This window comes from Gallus gallus, chromosome 30, assembly GCF_016699485.2.
Source record: "Gallus gallus isolate bGalGal1 chromosome 30, bGalGal1.mat.broiler.GRCg7b, whole genome shotgun sequence".
Taxonomy (NCBI): Eukaryota; Metazoa; Chordata; class Aves; order Galliformes; family Phasianidae; genus Gallus; species Gallus gallus.
The window spans coordinates 282573-302293 of NC_052561.1; the positions used below are offsets into that span (position 1 = coordinate 282573).

The 19721-nt window shown below is 54.7% G+C and overlaps 1 protein-coding gene across 1 annotated transcript in view; it reads left to right on the plus strand.

The window, feature by feature from the left end:
* Positions 1-19721, plus strand: part of WIZ (WIZ zinc finger) — a 49609-nt gene that overhangs the window by 3522 nt on the left and 26366 nt on the right. The window contains exon 2 of the mRNA XM_025145729.3: positions 3325-3791. Coding sequence (XP_025001497.2) covers positions 3325-3791 — 467 coding nt within the window. The remainder of the gene's footprint in view (positions 1-3324; positions 3792-19721) is intronic.

Here is a 19721-nt window from a genome sequence, read left to right on the forward strand (position 1 = left end):
GTAAGACAGGGATGTCAGCGCCACGCCGGGTGACAGCTGTCACCAGGTGGGTGATATAGGGCTGGAGGGGGGGGGGATTTCAACCTGTTCCCCCCCCCAAAAAAAACTCCCCCTCTTTGGCTCGGTTCAGCATCCCTTCGCCCGCATGGAGACCCCATCCCAAGCACCCTCTGGTTAACGAATGGCCGCTAATGAGGAGTGGGAACCCTTGGTCCTCCATGGTGGGAATTGTATTGATTGTTGGGGGCGGGGGGGGCTTTGGGGTCAGCGTTCCTCCCCATGCAGCTCATGCCTGCCCACGTCCCACCATCATTGCTGTCCCTTTGGAGCAGCTCTCAGCTCCGCATCGTCGCGACGGCTCCACGTGGAGCCCAACGTTTGGGATCATCCCAGAACGAACGGTGAATCCCAACCCGACGCTGCGTTTCCCATCCCAGCACTGCAGCCATACGAGCGAAAGAGAAGGAAGGAGCTTTTTTGGGGAGGGGGGGATCCTTCCCCAACTCCGGCAAGGAGGAAAACCCAATGCTGTGCTTAACGCGGCTTCGGGAAGGTTTCCTGCTTGGGCCACGTGGAGGGAATCTGATTTCTCCGAGGAAGGAAATCCTCTGGGATCCCATTTCCAACCCAACCTCCGCTCTGAAAACATCGCCGTGGAGGGAAACCATCCGGGATCTCAGCTCCAACCCGAAAATACCATCGTGGATCGCTTGGAGCTTTTCGGAGGGGGGGGGGGGGGGCGCTTCCCTAAATTCCTCCTGGATCGAATTCCGTTGCAATCGTTCACCCTTTGCGTTTCTGCTTGGGAAGGAGTTGTGCCCCGAAGAGGAAATCCTCGGAAGCGCCGCAGATCGGAACGTTCTGTTGGGAGAACCCAACCGGAGCCTTCGGCTGCGCTCAGCCCTTAACCCCCCCCCCCAAAAAAAATAGGGGTCAAAAAGGCTCCCCAAAAAGTCTCCCGATGCCACCAGGAGCCACCCGGCCTCGTGGGATCTCCGGTGGGGCATTTCCCCATCCTGGGCTCGCAGGAAAGGAAGCGATTGTCCCCACTTAACCATTTTAGCATTTAAATTGCGCTCCGCCTTTGCATGGCCATGGGGCGATGGGTTGGGGGAGGGATGCGGCAGTGCTGCTCCATCCCTCGCCATGAACGGGTGCTGGGGAGCGTGGTGAGACAACTTCGGTCACTTTTTCCTCTTTTTATTCTATTTTCATTTATTTTTTTTTGCCTTTTAGAGACCAGAAATGGTCGGGATTGGGGGTTTTTGGAAGCTGAGAGCGTTGGGTCGTGGTTGGGTTAACGGTTGGGTGCTGCGACGGAGCCGACCCCAACCTTTTTAGGATGGAGGCATCCGCTGCTTTTCCCTGTGGGTTTCTGAGCTGCGGAGGTGGGTGTGGGGGGGGGAAATCTCCCTTCTCCTCCCCCATCGGACTCCAAAACCCCAACTGAGCGTTGGGAGATGGAGGAGGAGGAGGAGGAAGAGGAGGAGGGCGGCGGTTGGTCCCTATGGAGAAGAGGGGGACATCACATCTTGCAAAGGGAAAGTTGCAGTGTTAGGAAGGGGGTGATGCGTTTTGGGGCGATTTCCCTCCTTTTACTCCAACTTCTCCCAGGCTTTGGGTGAAGTCTCCCCATTGCTGACCCCTCGGTGCTGCCCGGGTCCAATCCTGCTCCCTTCAGGTCTCGCTCTGTCACCGCTTATGGCTCACAGCACCCAACGCTTGGCATGGAGGCAGTGGGTTCATCTGTTGGGCCACTGTTTCCCTTTGGCTCCCGCAGTGAAATTGAAGCCTGCTCTTGAGTTAAGGGTGGATTTCATGGCTTTTTGGGGTGTATTCCGACCTGGGGCTGAGGTTTGAGTGGTCCAACCGGCTGCAGCTGGCTGATGTGGTGGGGAATGGGGTGACACCAAGAGGACGTCCCGCAGCTCTCTGCGTCCTCCTGCAGCTGGATTTAAGCAAGAAAAAGGGGGAATTTTCCATGGGATCTGGCTTTATCTTGGCTGAGCATCTTCTACCCAGCCCTTGGGGTCAGCAGCTTCGGGATGGCGGCATTGGGTGCGAAGTGCTTCCAGTTCCAAAACCCTGTCTGGAAATGCAGTCGTCCGACTGCACGTGAGCGTTGGGTGCTTTGGGGGTCCCATTGGGTGCTTTGGGGGTCCCATTGGGTGCTTGAGGGTCCCGTTGGGTGCCCAAACCTCATCCATCTACAGGAGTTGAGCCCCGATAGTCTGGCAGGAAGGCGACGTTGGCACGCGGACCCCCTATTTTGGGGTATTTTTTAGGGTTTTTTAAATCCAGCTGGGGACAGAGTAGCCCAAATGTTGGGGAGCTTGCCCCACCATGGGGGTGAAGCCAGCAAAGCGGCTTCTCAGGAGGAAAGAAGAGGGTTTTGGGGTCATCGTGCCTCCGCTCGGCTCCGCCGCTCTCCTCCCACGGCCTCGGGCTACAGTGGCTGATAGCAGCTCGAATAATTCCCTCTCTTCATTTGCATTGTTACCTTGAAGGTATTTATAGTCTCCCTGCCTTCTCCTTCCCTGGCTGTGTAAATTTAGCTCCTTGGCTCTCCCCCGGTGCCTTTATCCAGCTGATAAGCCACGCTTTTTAGCACCGCTTTCTTCTTTTTCCCCTGCCCTGCACCCATGGCAGAGATCTCCCTTCCTCCAGGTGATTCTCAGCCCCCCCTATGACTCGTGCTTGCAGCACAGCACCGAGCAGCACTGGTTTTAGGGGGACAAACCCACCTGGCTCACTGGGACCCTTGGAGGATCCCCACTTTGCTTCGATCCGTGCGGTTTAATTCAATGTGGGGATAGAGGATTTCTTGGATTTGGGGTCGTTTCGGCGTTGGCAGTGGGGTCGGTGCTCCTTCAGCCCCTCAGTGTCTGCAGTGTCCCAAAGACCCCCAGATTTTGGGAGCCCAGGGGGCTTTCGGGGTTCAAACTGCGCTCTTTCCAGCAGCAATGTTATGGGACTCGGGTACTTTTTTGGGGAGGAAATAACGGGTTTGAGGGTTTTCTCTGGCTCGTGAGAAGGGTAGAGGGGATGAATGGTCCCAAAGCAGAGGGACGCTGTCCATCTCCCCTCTTTATAATGGGATGGGGGGAAGGCTTCGTATTGGTTGCATCACCTCCAGGACGGACCCGGCACTGCGCAAAGGATGAGCGATGGGACCCGAAATCTCACCCGGGGCTTGACTTGGGAAATAGGGGATGAGCATTGGGAACGGCAGCTTGGATGGAGCCTGCTGCTCTCACAGCCTCCTCCGCCTCGGTGAGGCCGCGCTCCTCTCATTTTCCCCTCTCTTATCTCTGTTTCTTATAGATTTTTCCGGCTGTCCCTGGCCGTCAACCCTCCCGAGTCCCAGCGCGGTGTTTTTTTCCAAGTGACACAGCACAATCAGCAAGGGATGGAGAAAGCTGTCCCTACTTTATCAGAGCAACAGCGAGAGCGCCAGGGAGATGGAAGCAGAGCCCTGCTAATGCCACTGGAGCCAAACAAAGAGAATTTTGCTGCCCCTGATTGCCCCCAAGGTGAAGAGAGAAGAGCTGCTTTTGTGAAAGATGCAAAAAGGCCTCTGGAGAGCGCGGCTCTATCTGGGACATCGGTGGAAGTGGGGACGGAGCTCGACGAAGCCGCCTTCTACACCGCTGATGACTTGGTGACAATGAGCAGGGACACAAAGGGACCCTCCGGCACCGATCTCTCCCCCCTACAAGAGGACTCCGTCTTCTTCTCTCCGCTGTCCCGCCAAGAGCCCGACATTGCCCTGGAAGCCTGCGACGTGGCCGGTGAGTCCCCTTGGGTTCTGCTACGGGGTGGTGGCATCTCTTGCTTGGTCGTGGTTGGGTTTGGGGTTGCCGTTGGGTTTGGGGTTGCGTTGGCTTTGCCTGTTGGTTGTTTGGCAGCCCGGGTCTTGCTGGTGTTGCCCAGCTCTGGTTTGCGGTGGTTCTTTCCTTGCGTGGTTTGGAGACGTTTTTGCCACACGGTGCTGAGGATTTGGGAAAACGGAGCTGCGTTGGGGTGGGGGATGTGTGGATTTAAGGCTTGGGGTTGTGGCAGAAGGAGGAAGCTGAGCGTGCTCGTGTCTGGGTTCAGCACCAGGGACAGGCATGCCAAACCCCAGTTGGGCCTTATTGGGGGACTCCAAATGGGACGTGTGCCATCACGCTCAGTGGAAGGGTACGAGGTGGCCGGGGACCTGTCTGAAGACCTCTGGTGACCCACTGAGGTCACGTCTCCATCACTGAGACTGGTGGCACCAGGATCTGTTCCATGGGAAGAGCCAAATCTCAACAGCTGGCACTTGGGGACCATCTGATGTTGGGGGCCCACCGTGTGCCCCGAAAGCACTCACAGGCAGCGCGTTGGGTTGCAGCTGTGTGTGTTTTGTGTCACCTCGGGAGCTCAGGATGCACCTGGGCAGTGCTGAGCCCCTCTCACTGCAGCAAACCCAACTTTCGGTCACGCTTGGTGAGTCAGATCTGCCATCTGTGGCTGCTTTTGGGTATCTCTGGGCCCGAAACGCCGCCGCCTGCACCTGGTTGGGTTGAGCATCTCTATTACCCATTGGTGACCCCAATGGGGAATCTTACTCCAAGGGCTCTTGGGTGTGTGTGAGCAATGCTGCTGTGCTTTTGGGATATTGTCCGTGTTCTCCCAGCTCTGTTCCTGCAGGGCAGCTCCACGCAGCTGCTGCTTTTCCCCACATCCCTGATTTTCCAGCATCTCTCCCTCGCCTACTTTGAGGATTTCCCCGTCTCTGTGCCATGCCTGCATCCTCCAAAAGTTTTGCATCACTCAGGGTGCTTGCATGCATCCTGCACGTTCACAGCCCTTCCTTCTTTCCCTCTTTCCTTTTGGGATCCCGGCTGGTGATTGGCCTCGTTAATTAACTCCTGTCTGGAAGGTGGCTTTCAGTTCCTCCGCCGCGGACAGCGGGTGGAAAATTAACTCACGGAGGGGGAAGGAGTGTTTGAAGAATGAGCAATGCAGGGCAGCCGGGCGTGAGGTTTAGGGCAGGGAGTTTTCCTTCTGTGCTGAGCTGGAGGGCAAATCCTGCTTGGTGCTGAGCAGAACTCAGGGTTTTTTCCCTTAAAGATCCCCGGAGGAAGGCAGGTTTGGTGTGGAGGGATGCGCAGCGTCTCCGTGTTGGCAATATGCTGGGTTCCCCACGTTGCTCAGAGGAGCCTCGTGTTCTGGTTTGGGTGATTTCAACACATCACCCACGGCCCCTCAGGACTTGATGAGCGCAGAGCCAGCGCTGGGAGCAGATGGAAGAAACCCCAATGGAAACCCTTTGCATTTTGGTGGCTTTGTGTCCCGTCTTTCCTCTGTGAGAAGCAGTTTGGGCTCTGTTTGTGCTCTCCCCGAAGCAATTTGGGCAATAAATAGTTTCAAACTGTGCTTTCCTGGAGGGAAATGGGGATGCTCTGCGGTCCCCTCCCTCCTTTGTGGCTAAGCGAGCGGAGCAGCACACTCGTGGATCTCAATCCCAAGCCCTTATCTTCTGGCTGCATTTGCAACTCCCCGCGCGCCCCCTGCATCACGGGACCCTTATCAGCCCCTGCCCGGGGGGTTTCCTCCCCATATCAGCAGAGCTGGGGCAGGGCAGTTGGAGCCACAGTCGCAGCAGGCTGAGCTTTGTACTGGGCTCTCCCTTGTCCCGCTGGTTGGAGCACATTGTCTCGTCCCCATTGTGTCCCTACAGGTGAGTGATCAGGAAGGGGCAGGTGGGGATTTGGGGCTTGCTGAGGGGGGAAGGGAGGTACAAAGCAGTTTGGGAATGGTGCCGTGAGGTTTCCTGTGCAGGGAATGTCTCGCTTTGGGATTGCCGTGGCAGTTTCAGGTGTCCCCAGGTCCCCCCAGCACTGGGACAGCCTGCTTTGGGATTGCTTTGGCAACGTGGGGTGTCACGAGGTCCCCAGTGTTGGGGACATCCAACTTTGGGATGGCTGTGGCAGTGAGAGGTGTTTCCGTGGTCCCCCAACATCGGAGCATCCAACTTCAGGGTTGCTGTGGCAGTGCAGGGTGACATGAGGTCCCCAACATAGGGAGATCCAGCTGTGAAGGTGAGAGGTGTCCCCAATGTTGTGATGTCCCACTGTGGGATTTCTGTTGCAATGTGGAGCGTTATGAGGTCCCCAGCATGGATTTCCAACCAATGCCATGTGTCAAACTGGTTCAGCTGGTTCAGGTTTAGGTATAGGCAACATCTCGTGCTCACCAGGCTAAAAAAGGGGCATTTTCATCCCAAATCACCAACTGAGAGGAACAGCCCAACGTGTCCCACGAGGAGTAATCCGAAATTGAGACAAATCAGTAAATCCACCGTGTGTTTTTGGGGGATGCGATGGCGGAAAATCAAACCCAATGGGTTCCTTCAGTACTGTGGCCCTCTTGTAGGGACAGAACACGACCCCAAACCCTCCTGTGTGGGGCGAGCCGACCCCTGGAGCTCTCCCAGAGATCTGAAAAAGAAGAAACGTGGAAAAACTGCCCGGCCCCGCTGAGGAAGAGGAGAGGGGGAAGGAGGTTGGGGAGGGGCCGTGTTTGATTTATACAGGTCTGACATTGAGGGCAGCGCCCCGCTGGGCTGCGTGCGGCACAGCCCTCATCCCACCTCCACGTCCCTCCTGTTTCCCCACCTTTTGGGTCGATTTTTTCCTCCTTTTCCATCGCAATCCCTTCTTCTGCATCCCCTTCTCTTGCGAGATCCGCTGTTGCGGGCCGGGAGTTGCTTTCCATTCATCCCCCCCCCCCCCAAGCCCCAATTGAACTGAGATCACTCCTGGGAAAGGCTGAGCCTTCCTTAAGTTGATATTTAAATGTTTTATTTGTCCTTTTTTTTTTTTTCTTTCTTTCTTTCTTTCTTTCTGCTGGAATGAAACTCAAGAGCCCACTCAAGCCCGGTGTCATGCGTGAGAGCTTCAGGGCCGTGTTTGCCTTTGTGCTCAGCTGGGATGTCGAGGGGCTGCAGGTTGGGGGAGGTTCTGTGCCAAAATACACCCACAGGAGTGACTGAATGGCTGAAACAACAGCGATGGGGCGCAGCTGTGTTTGGGAATCGTCCCCACCTGCGGCCACGGGAGGTTGGGGACGGCGTTGTCTTTGGGTTGGGTCTTAATTACCGCTGGGGAACGATTCGGCTGCATCCTGATTTTGATATCTGGCTTAAATCCTCTTAAGAGAGGAGGAAAAAAGGGATAACCTCAAACTGCACCGCTCTGCCCGTGACTCAGTTTCCCCGTGCAGCTCCATTCCCTGCATTCTTTGCTACCTGCAAGCTGGGGAAAAACCCGATGGGAATGGGGACAGCGCAGCTCCACAGTGATTTGTCAGGCATGGAATCTGTCCTCGTGGGTGTCCTTGGTCCTCTCTGGGCCACTGCTGTCACCACTGTCATTAAAGCAGAACTCATTAGGGCTTTTCCAGGGACGTCCCACGGAATGATCGTAAGGTCACCGCGGGTTTGTGCTGCTGCAAGGAAAAACCACCGGAATGGAGTTCCCCAGATTCGGGTCGTTTTTTGGGATGGTGGCGTGGAGTGCCCTTTTTGGAGGGGATGGGAGCAGGAAAAGGGCAAAGATGAGTTTTGCTTCCACTCAAAAGAGCAAAATCTGCACGGTGCTTGAATAACCGAGGTGCCACGGAGCGATGGAGATGAGGGGGAGAGACAGAAAAGCATCAGTGCTGTGAGTGCATCTGATGGTGGGGCATGGTGACAACTCATCTGTGTGCAGGAAAAACAGATAAATTCTGCTTTTCCTGGGAAATTTGAGGGGTCCCTGGGATTCCAGGAGCAGAACGCTGGATTTGGGTTGGTTTGTGTGAGTTTCTCCTGCCTTGGTGACTTCCAATGAAGGGTCTGGTGATAAATAAGGTGACTTTGGTGATAGAAGATTTTTTTGTTATGCTAACCTGGATTGCCTTCGTTCCTGATTGCCGAGTGCTGGAATGTATTCTGGGAGGAAAAACACGTTGGTTTTGCAAGGTGGATCCCAAATAGGAAGTGGGAAATGGTGGGTAGGTCTGGGGCTCGGGTAGGGAGGTGAGGCATTATGGCACTGTTCTAGTTCCAAACTTCAAGATATCAGAATGAGTTTTAGGAATGGTTGGGGGGGGGGAATGAGTATCGGAATGAGTTTTTTGGGGGGAAGGCATATTGCTTTTGCAAGGTGGGTCCCAATAGGAAACGCCTTGGGGTGGGAAATGGCGCTTAAGGTTGGCCGTGGGGATTTGCAGAGAGCTCTTGGTTGAGTCTGTGTGTCCGTCCTGGCCCAGGTTGGTGGGAGTTCAGTGGGAAACATCGAATGGACCCCCCAAAAGGCAAAGAAATCGGTGTAAGCTCAGCTTTGGGGCCGTGTGGATGCGTAGGGAATGGGGATGGATGCCCACGTGTAATGCATTTGGGAGACCCTTGAGCAGATCCTGGCACGGCCAAAGCTCAGCATGGTTTTATCCCAATCCTTAAGCTCTCTCTTAGCTTGAAGGCCTCAGTTCTGCCCCACTGAGAGTCCTGTGGTGCTGCTCTCTGGCCCCACTGACCCTACCCCAAAATTACGTCCCGCTGCCCCTCTCTGTGTGTAGGATCTTGTGCAGAGCTGGAGCACTTGGTCTGTAGGAGCCTGGAAGATACAATGAGGACATTGAGGAGCCAAAACATACACGGCCTACATTTGTCTGAGATCTGGGCTTGGGTGGGGAGGTGAGACCTTGAGATGCCGTCCTCGTTCCCAACTGCAAGGCATTGGAATGAGTTTTGGGGGGGAAAAACACGTTGGTTTTGCAGCGCTGATCCCAACAGGAAGCACTGCGGGGTGGGAAGTGGTGCTTTGAGTTGGCTGTGGGGGTTTTGCAGAGAGCTCTGGTGGCCTCCAACCCTTCTCCCAAGCCCTTCCCAAGGTGTGTTTGCCAACGCTTTGTTTCCACGGCCGCCTTTGAACTCCGTCCAAGAAAGATATGCGATCACAGGACGGACCGAGCGGGCGCAGCTCATGCTGAATCTCCTGCCTTAACGCCTGGGGACAGTCCCTGCCGCCTTCCTCCGGAGACCTGAAGCCTTTATGGAGGTCTCCTGCGTGGATGAGGAGCAACGTGGCCGTTTCCCAGCGCGTTCTCCATGCTGGTGGATGTAGGAATGCCTTCACCGAGGAGCTGAGCGTGCAGTCCCGGTAACCCCGCTCGTCACCGTGCCATCAGCCTCGTAGCCTGAGAGCGGTGCCAGGAAAGATGTCATGTTGTTGCTTAGCAAATAAATAACCCAACGCTGGAGTCCAAGACAACAGACAGAGCGTAGCTGGAGCTGGGACCTGGAGTGCACTTGGTGACCCTGCAGTTGCATGGAAAAGAAGCACGTGGCATGTCCTCCAACGCAGCCTCGTGGAGGGGATCTCTCCTCAAAGGCTTTTGGGGTTGGTGGCCGTCAGGATGAGGGTTTGGGAGCAAGGCAGAGGTTGGGTTGTGGGGTTGCTGGCAAGCATAGCCACGTCCCCATGGGGTGGGAGCTTTGTTGCGCCGTGGTCCCCAAGCGCGCCACCAAAAGGATGGGACAAGAGTCCATAGAGGTGTTTTCTTGGCCCCTTTTGGATCCCAAAGCTGGAGCCCCAAAGGCAAGGAGGGGTGCGCTCTGCCCCCCTTGCTGTGGGGCCACGCAAGGTGTGGAGCAGCTGCTGTGCCACTCCATGGCAGCTATAAATAACGTCCCCAGGCCTGGTCCCCTGTGCCGCTGCTTGCGCTAACGGGGCCGTGGTTTAAAAATAAGCTGGGGGCACGGCTGTGGGTTCTCCTGCTGCTGTGCAAAGTAGGACGCGGCCACGTCTGTCTGCTGCGCTGGGTGCAAGGTTGGTTTGTGCTGTGCAAAGCCAGGCTTGGGCATGGGGCAAGCCTTTGGCCTTGCACCTATGAAGCTCGGGGTGCAGCGTGCCGTGGTTTGGGGGCTGTTTGCTTCTGCCCCACAGCCCGGGCTGCTTCATCCAGGCTGCCAGATGTCCGGAAGAACTCAGCAAACAGCTCAAACCTCATTTTATTTGATTTTATTTTATTTTTCCTCGATATCAGTTGGGATAAAAACTATCTGGGAGGGAATAAAGGGTACGTGGCTGTGGCAGTGACCCCTTTTGTAAGACAGGGTCAGGCTGGGGACAGAGATACCGTCACCTTTTTCCAGCCCCAGCACAATGAGCTCATGCTCCGGCATGGGGCCATGCTCGTCCTTCTCCAGCATTTGCTGCTGAGGAAGAAATGATTATTGAGTTTACACGGTGTATACGCAGCATCATGTATACGTGTCATCGGGATGCTAGATTTGATCCATTCGGTGCTTTGCAGCATTTTTGGGGGGGGGGGGGAATAGTTGGTTTTGGGACGTGGTGTCCTTTTTGTAGGAGATCTGGGGGAGCTTATCCCATGTGGGTTTGTCACTAGGGTGGAACTGAGCTGCTGCTTCTCTTCCCCTGCTGCTGCCCCACTGCTCTGTGTCTGGTTTGTCCTCCTGGTAACTGTGCTGTTGGATGCGTTATTCTAGTTATGCATTATTACAGTTATTGGAGGTGTGATCGTTGTTTGGGGTTGTTTGTGTGATCAAAATCCTCCGTTTTCTCGCTGTCTCCCAAAAATGGCAGCTGTGTTCTTCCCCACTTTGCACCTGGTGGTCCCCACAAACGCCTTGCAAGCAGAACCATGTGAATATTCTCAGTTCATCTCTGTCTCCCAGCTGGTGTTCCTCCCTGTGGCCAATCCCTTCATTCTCACATCGGTCCCGTTTTCCACCCCATGATGGTTAGAGTCCATCTCCACCTGGGATACTTAGATGGAAGAGGGATCTCAGTGGCATTTGGGTCCCATCTTGGTTCATCTTCCACCCCGCCGGATCACTGTGATGGTGACCCTATGGGCTCCGTCCACAGTGGCGACCCAACAGGCGATGGCCACGATGGCAACCCAATGGGCAATGGGGACGCAATGGGTGATGGCCATGATGGCAACCCAACAGGTGATGGTGACCCAGTGGTCGATGGCCACGGAGGTGACTCAGTGGGTGATGATGACTCAATGGGGGTGATGGTCGCGATGGCAACCCCATGGACTCTGTCCGTGACGGCGACCCAGTGGGCACTTGCTGTAATAATGCACCTCAAATACTGTGTTAAGTCGGGGCTCCTCGCTTCAAGAAAGATGCTGTGGCTTTGGAGTGTGTCCAGAGAAGGCTGCCCAGGGCAGTGGTGGTGTCACCGTCCCTGGAAGGTGTTCGAGAACCGTGGACATGCGACATGGAGGGACGTGGTGGCAGTGGGTTGATGGTTGGACTTGGTGGCCTTAGAAGTCTTTTCCAACCTTAACGATTCCGTGATTCTATAAGCCAGCTGTGCTCACTGTTATAACCCAACACTTGGCATCCTCGAGATCTCGTCCCCCAGCCAAGGGCCAGTCCAGCTCGTTGGCATCGCCGTGTGTCGGTGGGATTAATGAGCATTCCCAGCTCCTGGCTGTAATCAGAGAGGACGGCTCGTTAAAGGCTGACAGCAGCAAACAGTGAGAAGCTGATCCCATTGGTGAGAAGCTGATCCCAGCTGATCCCAACTGAGGGTTGGGATCAAACCCAGCTGAGGGTTTTCTACGGTGTTACGGCATCCAAAAATCCCTTCAGGGCTCCTCGCACCGCCAGTACTGCAAATAGACAAGAGCTGAGCCTCTCAGGGCTCCCTATCATTGCTTTTTAGTTGATTTAAGCCTTGTTTAGCAACGGTGAAGTCAACGCGTGCCAGCAGACAGAGGAAAGAGTGGATCAGGGTGGGGGATTCAGGGTTTGAAGAAGAGGAGATGGCAACGTGAGCTGCTCACGTTCATCGCTGGTGAAGCAATGCCACTTCAGTGGGAACTGTGCGTGTGCCGAGACCTGCTGGAAGCTGGAGGAGGGATGGATCCAAACGAGAGGAGCTTTCAACAGAGTCTGGATGGCTTTCAAGCAGCTTGGAGAGAAACCATCCTTTCATTCGGTCCTGGACGTGTCCTCTGCTGACGAGGAAGTTTTCGTCCGCCCGCCCCATAAATCTTGCTTAAAGCTGGATGGAGCAGCGCGGGGCTGAGAGAATGGATTTACTCAGAGCCCTGATAAGGAGAGGGTGGGGGGGAAAGGTTTTCAACAGCCGGGAATGGCCTCTGAAAAGGTGAAAGGGCTGAAAGGAGACCGTGTGCCTGCAGGCAGCGCTCATTCGCACTTGGCTTTTGTTTTTCAAACAAAGCTCTGGGATGGGAGAAATGCAGGTGTGGAAACACCTCGGGGAGAAGAGCCCCCGGGGGGGTCTGTGGGGCAAAGGAATGGGGTTTCGTGGAGGTTTGGGGCTTGGGGTTGCATTGCTGTGTTGGATGGGTTGGTGCTGTTGCGATCCGAGCGCAGCAGAGGAAGGAGCATCCTCCTCCTCCTTCCTTATCCAGCCCTGGGACCGGGCTGCTGGGAGCCCCAGGACCACCAAACTCAAACTCTTGCAAGCTTTGGACATCTGGACGCAGCCTGCAGCCCTCATCAGCAGCCGTTTGGGGGTTCAGATCACGGATTTTCACGTTTTAAACACTGCTGCTGACAGGAGAGCAGAGTTGGGTTGTCATTGGGTCACCACTGCCCGTTGGGTCTCTATGGTGGCAAGGCTCCAGCAAGGTGAAAGGCGAACCAAAGGGGACCCAAAAGCTGTTGAGGTTCCTCCTCCAACCGAGCGTCCCACGTGGAGATGGACCCGAAACACTGTGAGGTGGAAAACGGAACGGATCCGGGGGTGAGAAAAAAGGGATCGGCCACGGGGAGGAACTCCAGCTGGGAAACAGAGATGAGATGGGAATATTTGCAGGGTGCAGCGTTTGGGATTTGCTTGGGAGGTCGCTGTGGGGAACACCAGCTGCAAACTGAGGAGGAACACGGCTGTGAGTTTTGGAAGGCAGCAAGGAGGGTTTTGACCACAGCAACAACAGCCCCAAAGGATAATCACGCCTCCCATCACTAGAGTCCATCTGGTCAGTAGAGCAAGCCTTTGGGCTCCGTCCGGCCCACTGTCCCCGTTTCAAACAGGAGAAAACCCAAAGGAAACCCCGAAGTGGACGCGTGTCCTCTGCCTCGGAGTGCTGGGAGGGGAGAGCAGCGCAGTGTCGGGTTCCACCCGGCCGTGCCAAGCCAAACACGCCACGCTGCTCGGCGGCACCGACCGCAGCTCCCCGTGCTCACACCTGTTTCAGTTTCACTTAACTCGTTTGCAAGCAGCAAACCTCCCCCGGTGCGTTTCTGGCTCACATCGAGGGCTCCTCACCGTGCCAAGCAATGCAAGTTTTGGGGAGAAACGGGAGCTTTTCCGCCTCGGTTGGACTTCCAGCAAGGAGTGGACGCCTACGGAGCGCGCCCGGGTTGCTGACAAGGGGTTGGCTTTGCTCCGCTGCTGCTCGGCGGCGCTTTGCAGAATCAGCTGTGCACTGCAGGTTGCAAACTGTGGTTGAGTTGTTTTTTTTTTTGTCCCTTAACACCGTGAGCGACTCGTGGCTTCCATGCAGTCACTGAGGTCTTCTACTGTGCAGCCTGTGAGCTTCCGGGAGCCTTTTTCCTTCAGCTCACCCCAATTTATTGGCTCTTTTGGGACGATCTCTCCATCCTTTCTCACTGCAGCAGCGATGCGGAGCTCCAGGATCATGCAGGATTATCACCCCAATGCTGGGACAGCATTCAGCTCTTCCTCCTGGCCGGCAGCACCTCCTCCTCTTCCTCTGGCTCCGTTCCGTGCCAGGTCGACCCCTTTCTTGGAAGAGAACCCCCGCTGGTTCTGCCCTCGGTGGTCCTACAAGGGTTGGAGGGACCTGGGATGCAGCTGAGGTTGTGGTGTGTCTGTAGGACCCGCAGGCATCGCCCTTCCTCCCTGCAAGGACATCTTCCTGGTGGAACGAGGTGCTGCATTCCCAGCTTCACCCTCTTCCTCTCGCTGGATTTGCCCCAGGCTCCGTTCGGGTTGGGTGCTGCTCATCCCCCCGGGGGAGACATCCCAGTGCCACAGCGGGATGGGTGCCCACATCCCCATCTGAACCCCAAGCATCCCCGCTGAGCTCAGCCTCACCGAGCAGCATCCCTGCTTCTCCCTGATCCATCCGTTTGCTCGAGCTGTGTCAGGTCACAGCGGATCCCAGAAACATCCCGGGGAGCTCCACCAGCACTGTCACACTTCCTACAGCTCCATCCTGCAGCAGTGCTGGTTTGGTTTAGCTTAGCTCAGTCGTTTGTTTGTTGTTTGTTTGTTTGTTTGTTTCCAGCTTGCTGCAACTTGGGTGCTGTGGTGAGAATTAGCGTTGGTGTCTATGGGTGAGCGCTCCTCCCACACTCTCAGAGCACAGTGAGTTGGTGCCGTCCTGCAGGTCCCCCTTTTGGAAGGTTGGTGGATCTGAGCTGGAAGAGATGATGTTTTCACGAGCGTAAATGGGTGCCGAAGCTCTGAGCTTGCTCCAGATCCTTTCCAGAAGGGTTTGTGTGGGATTTCTGTCCTGGTGCAACGTGTTCTGATCTGTCTGGATCAGCTGCAATGCTCTCTGGAGCCACTGGATGTTGCGTGCCCGGGCACAGCCAAGCTCAATGCAGACATTGGGCTCGTGTTTCAATTTATTCGAGTTAAGCTCGGGCGTGACAGTGATGGCAGAAAAATCCTATGAAGCCAAAACGAAGCGTCTCCCAGAGAGATGCAACCCCTTCGGGAACGGAGAGCTGGAGGGATTCGGATCCATGCGGTGCCATGCCCAGCAGGATGCAATGGGATCGGGGTGGGTGGGAGCAGCCCCGTGGCTGAGACGAAGCGTTCCAAAGCCGGGATGAGCCGGCGTGTGCTCGGCTGCTGAGTCAGCACATCCACTGCCCTCCCCTCTCACTGTGCCGTTCCCCACCTCCTGCAGCCCTCCACCCCCTGCAGCCCTCCGCAGACCACTTCCTGAGCAGGCGTTGCATTTGTAACTGCTCAGGGGAGAGCCTGTTGTGATACGGGGACGGAATAAGCCATGCAAGAGAGGCGCACGTGGTGGGACCCAGCGTGAGCTCTTGGGGTGCACGGCGTCCAGGTAGGGGGAAAGCACATCCCTGGGTTTGGGATCTAGGAACTGCATGGGGCACTGGGTGGATGGGAACGTGGTTCCCTGCCGTGTGGCTCAGTGCACACAGGGTGGAAACGTGCAGGCTTGGTTTTAGGGGAAGTGGGAGCAGGGGGGAGGCTGGCACTCGCCCTTCTGTTGGAGTGGTTTCAGGGTTTCCTCGTGCCCGTGGATGTGGCCATTACCAAACATTGCTGGTGGATGGGGAACGTGGGATGGCTGTGTCTTGTCTTGTCTCCATGATGTCGTGATTCGGGGTGGCTTTTCTCTGGATGCGGTCGGTTCTCCATGCTCTTGTTCTGTGTCAGCGTTCATCCTTGTTCTGCGCCCATTAGTTGTGAATATTTGCGTCTCTACACGACTTCAAAGAGTTCCAGTAGTGCCTGGAGGTTCTTGTCTCTGGGATTCTTCATGGTGCCGGTTCCTCTTGCCATAAGATCTCACCTTGGTGGGACCAGGACGTCGAGCTTTTCCTCCTGCTTGTTGTGATGTCCCCTTATAGCTGTGGGGTTCCCCCAAGCCCAGTGGGGCAGTGCAGCGACCCATCAGCCAGCCAGACCTGCTCCTCTTTGCTCCTCTTCCAGATGGTGCTCCTACATCTCACCTGTCTTCCCAAGCCTTGAGAGTGGAGGGAATAGAAGGGATAGAAATTTGAAGGGATAGAAATAGGATTTGACTCTTTTGCTCCTCGAATCAGGCCCGGGTTGAGGACTTGCTGAGTCTTTGAGAAGGGCAAGAGACTTGGGGCTGCTCAGCAGCACTTGAGTTGGGCAGCTTTGAGCCTCGATGCCCTTTTGGGTGTGGAGAATTGAGCCGGGCAGCTTTGAGCCTCGTTGCTTTTTTGGGGGGGAGTGTTGAGTTGGATGCCAAAGCCAAGAGCAGGTTGCTCGTTTGGTTCAGCTGGGACAGGCTCCAAGGATGGATGTTTCATGTGTGGTTTCAACAGGGTGGGTGGTTGTTCACCAGTTGGAGCTGGTCTATCAGTTCATATAAATTCATATAAATCATATAATTTCACGCTGCGTTTATCTTGCCTGTACAACCCTTCATCTCACTCTGGGTCATCTCCAGATCTGCGAAGCAGGTCAAGGAGCCAAAGGGACCAAATACGGATGGTTCTGCTCCTACTGCAGCTCGGTGTAGCCTGAAAGAGTGGATTGGGCATCGTCTGATGGATGGCAGCAACCAAAAGTAGGGGATCCTTTGGTTGATAGTCCGGAGCCACATTTGGAATGCTGTGGTTTGTGCCCTTTGCAGCGTTTTTTTTTCCTGCTTGCGGAGCAGAAATATCAGTGCTTGGATGCCGGTTGCTCAACCCTTGGGTTTTCCAGCTTGATTTCCAGCTCTCTGTATCTGCAGAGGGGCGAAGGAACCTGTACCAGCACAAACAGAACACGTAACTGTGACTCGCAGCCCCGTCCCCAGCTCCGTCAGCGGCCGGCCAAGCCCGAGTCAGATGAGACGCGATGTGCTGCCAGCACGCGGGCTTTGAAGAGCTCCTATCCTCAAGGTCACCTGCCTGGGGGCTTAGGAGTGTCCTTAAATACAGCCCTGAGCTGCCATCGTGCAGAAAGAGAAGGAAATGCATCCCAACACCACCTGCAGACGGCCAAGATCTTCCACCAGCGCTGGAGGAGGAGAGCTGACCCCAAACACAGCCGTTTTCAGGAGGAAATGTGGAATTCACGGCTCTGCCCAACTCACAGCTCATCTGTATTCAGGAGCGTGAGCAGAACATCCAGCTCGCCTCTGGCAAAGCCACAGCAAAGGGGTGGAGAGCAGATCGTCTTGTCCTGCCCCGGGGAGTGTTTGGACGTGCATGTGAGACGCGGTGTGATGATTCCTGATGCGGAGAAGCGATGCTGTGCTCTTGGGATGGAGCAGAATTTGCTCCGAGGCAGGATTTGGAGCAGGAATGCCATGAGGGATATTGAGGATTGATGCTGTGCCCTTGCGATGGAGAGTAGTCCACCCGACGTGGAGATTTGGGGTAGAAAGACCATCAGAGAGCTTAATGAGCAATACCATTCTCTTGGGATGGAGGAGTGCTCTGCCCTGCTTCAAGATTTGGAGCAGAAGTACCGTCAGGGATCTTGAGGAGCAATGCTGTGTCCGTTTGATGGAGAACAGTCTACCCTACCTGGGGATTTGGGGCAGAAACACCATTGAAGAGCTTGAGCAGCGATGCCATCCTCTGGGGATGGAGGAGTAATCTGCCCTACTTGAAGAGCTGGAGCAGCAATGTCATCAGAAGGACTTGGTTTGGGTTTGCAGGACACCAGGCTGCTCCTTTGGTTGCCCTCGGTGGAAGGGGAGTGTTGGGGTGTAAGCAACTTTCTCCTCTTGCAAAAGGGAAAGGCTCTGCATTCATGTAGGAACGGCGGCTCCTATTAATGGTGAGTTGGGAGAAAAGCTGTTGTACCCTTTCCCTTTTGTGTGTGTGTGTGTGTGTGTGTGTGGGATTGCTTTGTTTTGCTTCTCAGCCCAAGGCCATGCATTCCTTGCATGGGAACCCTCGTTGCGCTAGTCTGGAAAGAAAAAATACAAACCTGTGCCATCCAAAGCAGCAGCAATCCCTGCTGTTGGGGTGGTGGGATGGAGCTGCAGTGTTTTCCCACCACTGTACCGGTGGTTTTTTTGGCACCGTGGGTCACTGCCATGTGTTTGGACTCCAGAAAGCCACGCGTTGAGCCGAAGATTTGTGGCTTTTCTTCCAGGCTATTTACAACACGCAGAAGCTGCTGGTGCCAATGAGAGAGTCTTCCAGCACCATTTGCTCTCAAATTAAACACCCAAGATGAAAGCTGCACCCTGAGCAGGAGCTACTCTTTAATTCCAGAGCTAACTCATGCCTTGCAACATCCTGCGTTACACAGAAGATGATGCAAGACCTCACCCCCTTGCCTAACCCTTGCTTGTAGCCTACTCGCTTGCCTAATATGCCCCTGCTTAAATGGCAGTAGAGGAGCTAAAATACCTCTTTTTGCCCCGTTTAGATGGCTGGAGGAAAAAAGAAAACAACACGGGTTGGTTCGTTGCAGGGTTTTTGGAGGTGGTCAGCTTGTTTGGGAGGCTCTTGGAAACTTTCAGCTTGGTCCAAAAAGTAGTATTGCAAATTCTGGTCCCATTTGCTTGATTTCTTTTGTTTTTGGGAGAGTCTGGTTTTGTTCTGCGCCAAATGTTCACCCTCGGGAAGAGCTCAGCTGATCAGGAGGGCTGAAGGTAGGGATGAACCTCCCTCCCCATCCCATAGTGCTGGGATATGGGGTGCAGACAGGCTTTAGAGGTCAGGTAGGCATCCTCCCTCCCATTGAGGATTGGGTGGTGGAGGGGAATCCTTCCAGTGTATTCAGACGATGGACCCTTACAGAGATCAACAGCTTTTGAAGTTTAAGAAATAGTGTTTTTTATGAATTTCCTTTAAACCTTCGCTCCCGTAGGCTCCTCTAGGCGGTTGTTGGAGACCTCTTTGGGAGCTGTGTATGAGACTTCCAGGAAAATACAGTTTCTTGGTTGAACTCTTCCAAAGCATCTCATCATTTCCAGCTGGTGTAGTGCTGAGGGAAGCCACCATCCAAGAGATGTCTTTGCTTTGAGCCCAATCCCGTGCTCAGAGTATGGCCAACTTCGGAATTGTTTGAGTTGTTGAAGTCCAGTCGAGTTTTGAGCGTCTTCAGGGATGGAGATCATCTACATCCCAGAGCTGTCCCATGGGAAGAGTTTCCCATGCTGTGACTTTCTTTTCTTTTCACTGTGCATGTCCAAGAGGGGTTTGGCTCCATCTTTTCCACACCCTCGAGTTAGTGGCTCTAGGCAGCACCTTCCTGCTCTCACCTGGAAGCTAAATGCTCCCAGTTGCTTTCATTTGCTGAGTCCTCCTGGCTGGGGGCCTTTGTTGGACTTACTTCCTTGGATGTTGGATCTACCAACATCACTGCAAGGGCAACACTATTTTAAACAAAAATAATAAAAATAGCCCTAGCTGGGTTGAAAGGATCCCGTTGAGAAGACCCTTTTGGAGAACCTTTGCGTAGAAAGGATCCCTCAGAAAAGAATCCTTGGAGACCCTTTGGGTAGAAGGGATCCTGTAGTGAAGAGCCCCCAGAGACCCTCTGGGTAGGAAGGATCTGACGTTTGGAAGAACAATGATGTGGAAGAGCACTTTGCAGTGTGTCCTTATGTTCCTGGATGGTGGTGGTGACTGCCTGGGTGAAAGCACGCCTTGTGAGCATGCTGTTAAAGCTCTGCTTATCAACGCTGCCCGCGGTGACCTTGGCGAGACGGAGTGCTTTCGGCTCTAATGGAGACGTCATTATTACTCAATTCGCGACCTTTGAAATGTATTTTGTGAGTATCCTTTGCCAAATGCATCTAGGAATGGGTTCGCCGTGTGTAGGATTGCTCCTGGTCCTGGTGTAACCATTCCATGCTGGGAACGTTGCTGGTTTCCCTTATCTCTGCCCTTTGCGTGTGTTTTGGCTGCTGCATGCTCACGTGTTGGCTCTGTTTGGAAGCATCTCGGTGTCTTGGCTGCTCTAACTCTTGGTGCAGAGGAAAAACCATAGAACCGTAGGATTTGACGAGGTGGAAGGAACCCATGAGGATTATCGAGTCCAACT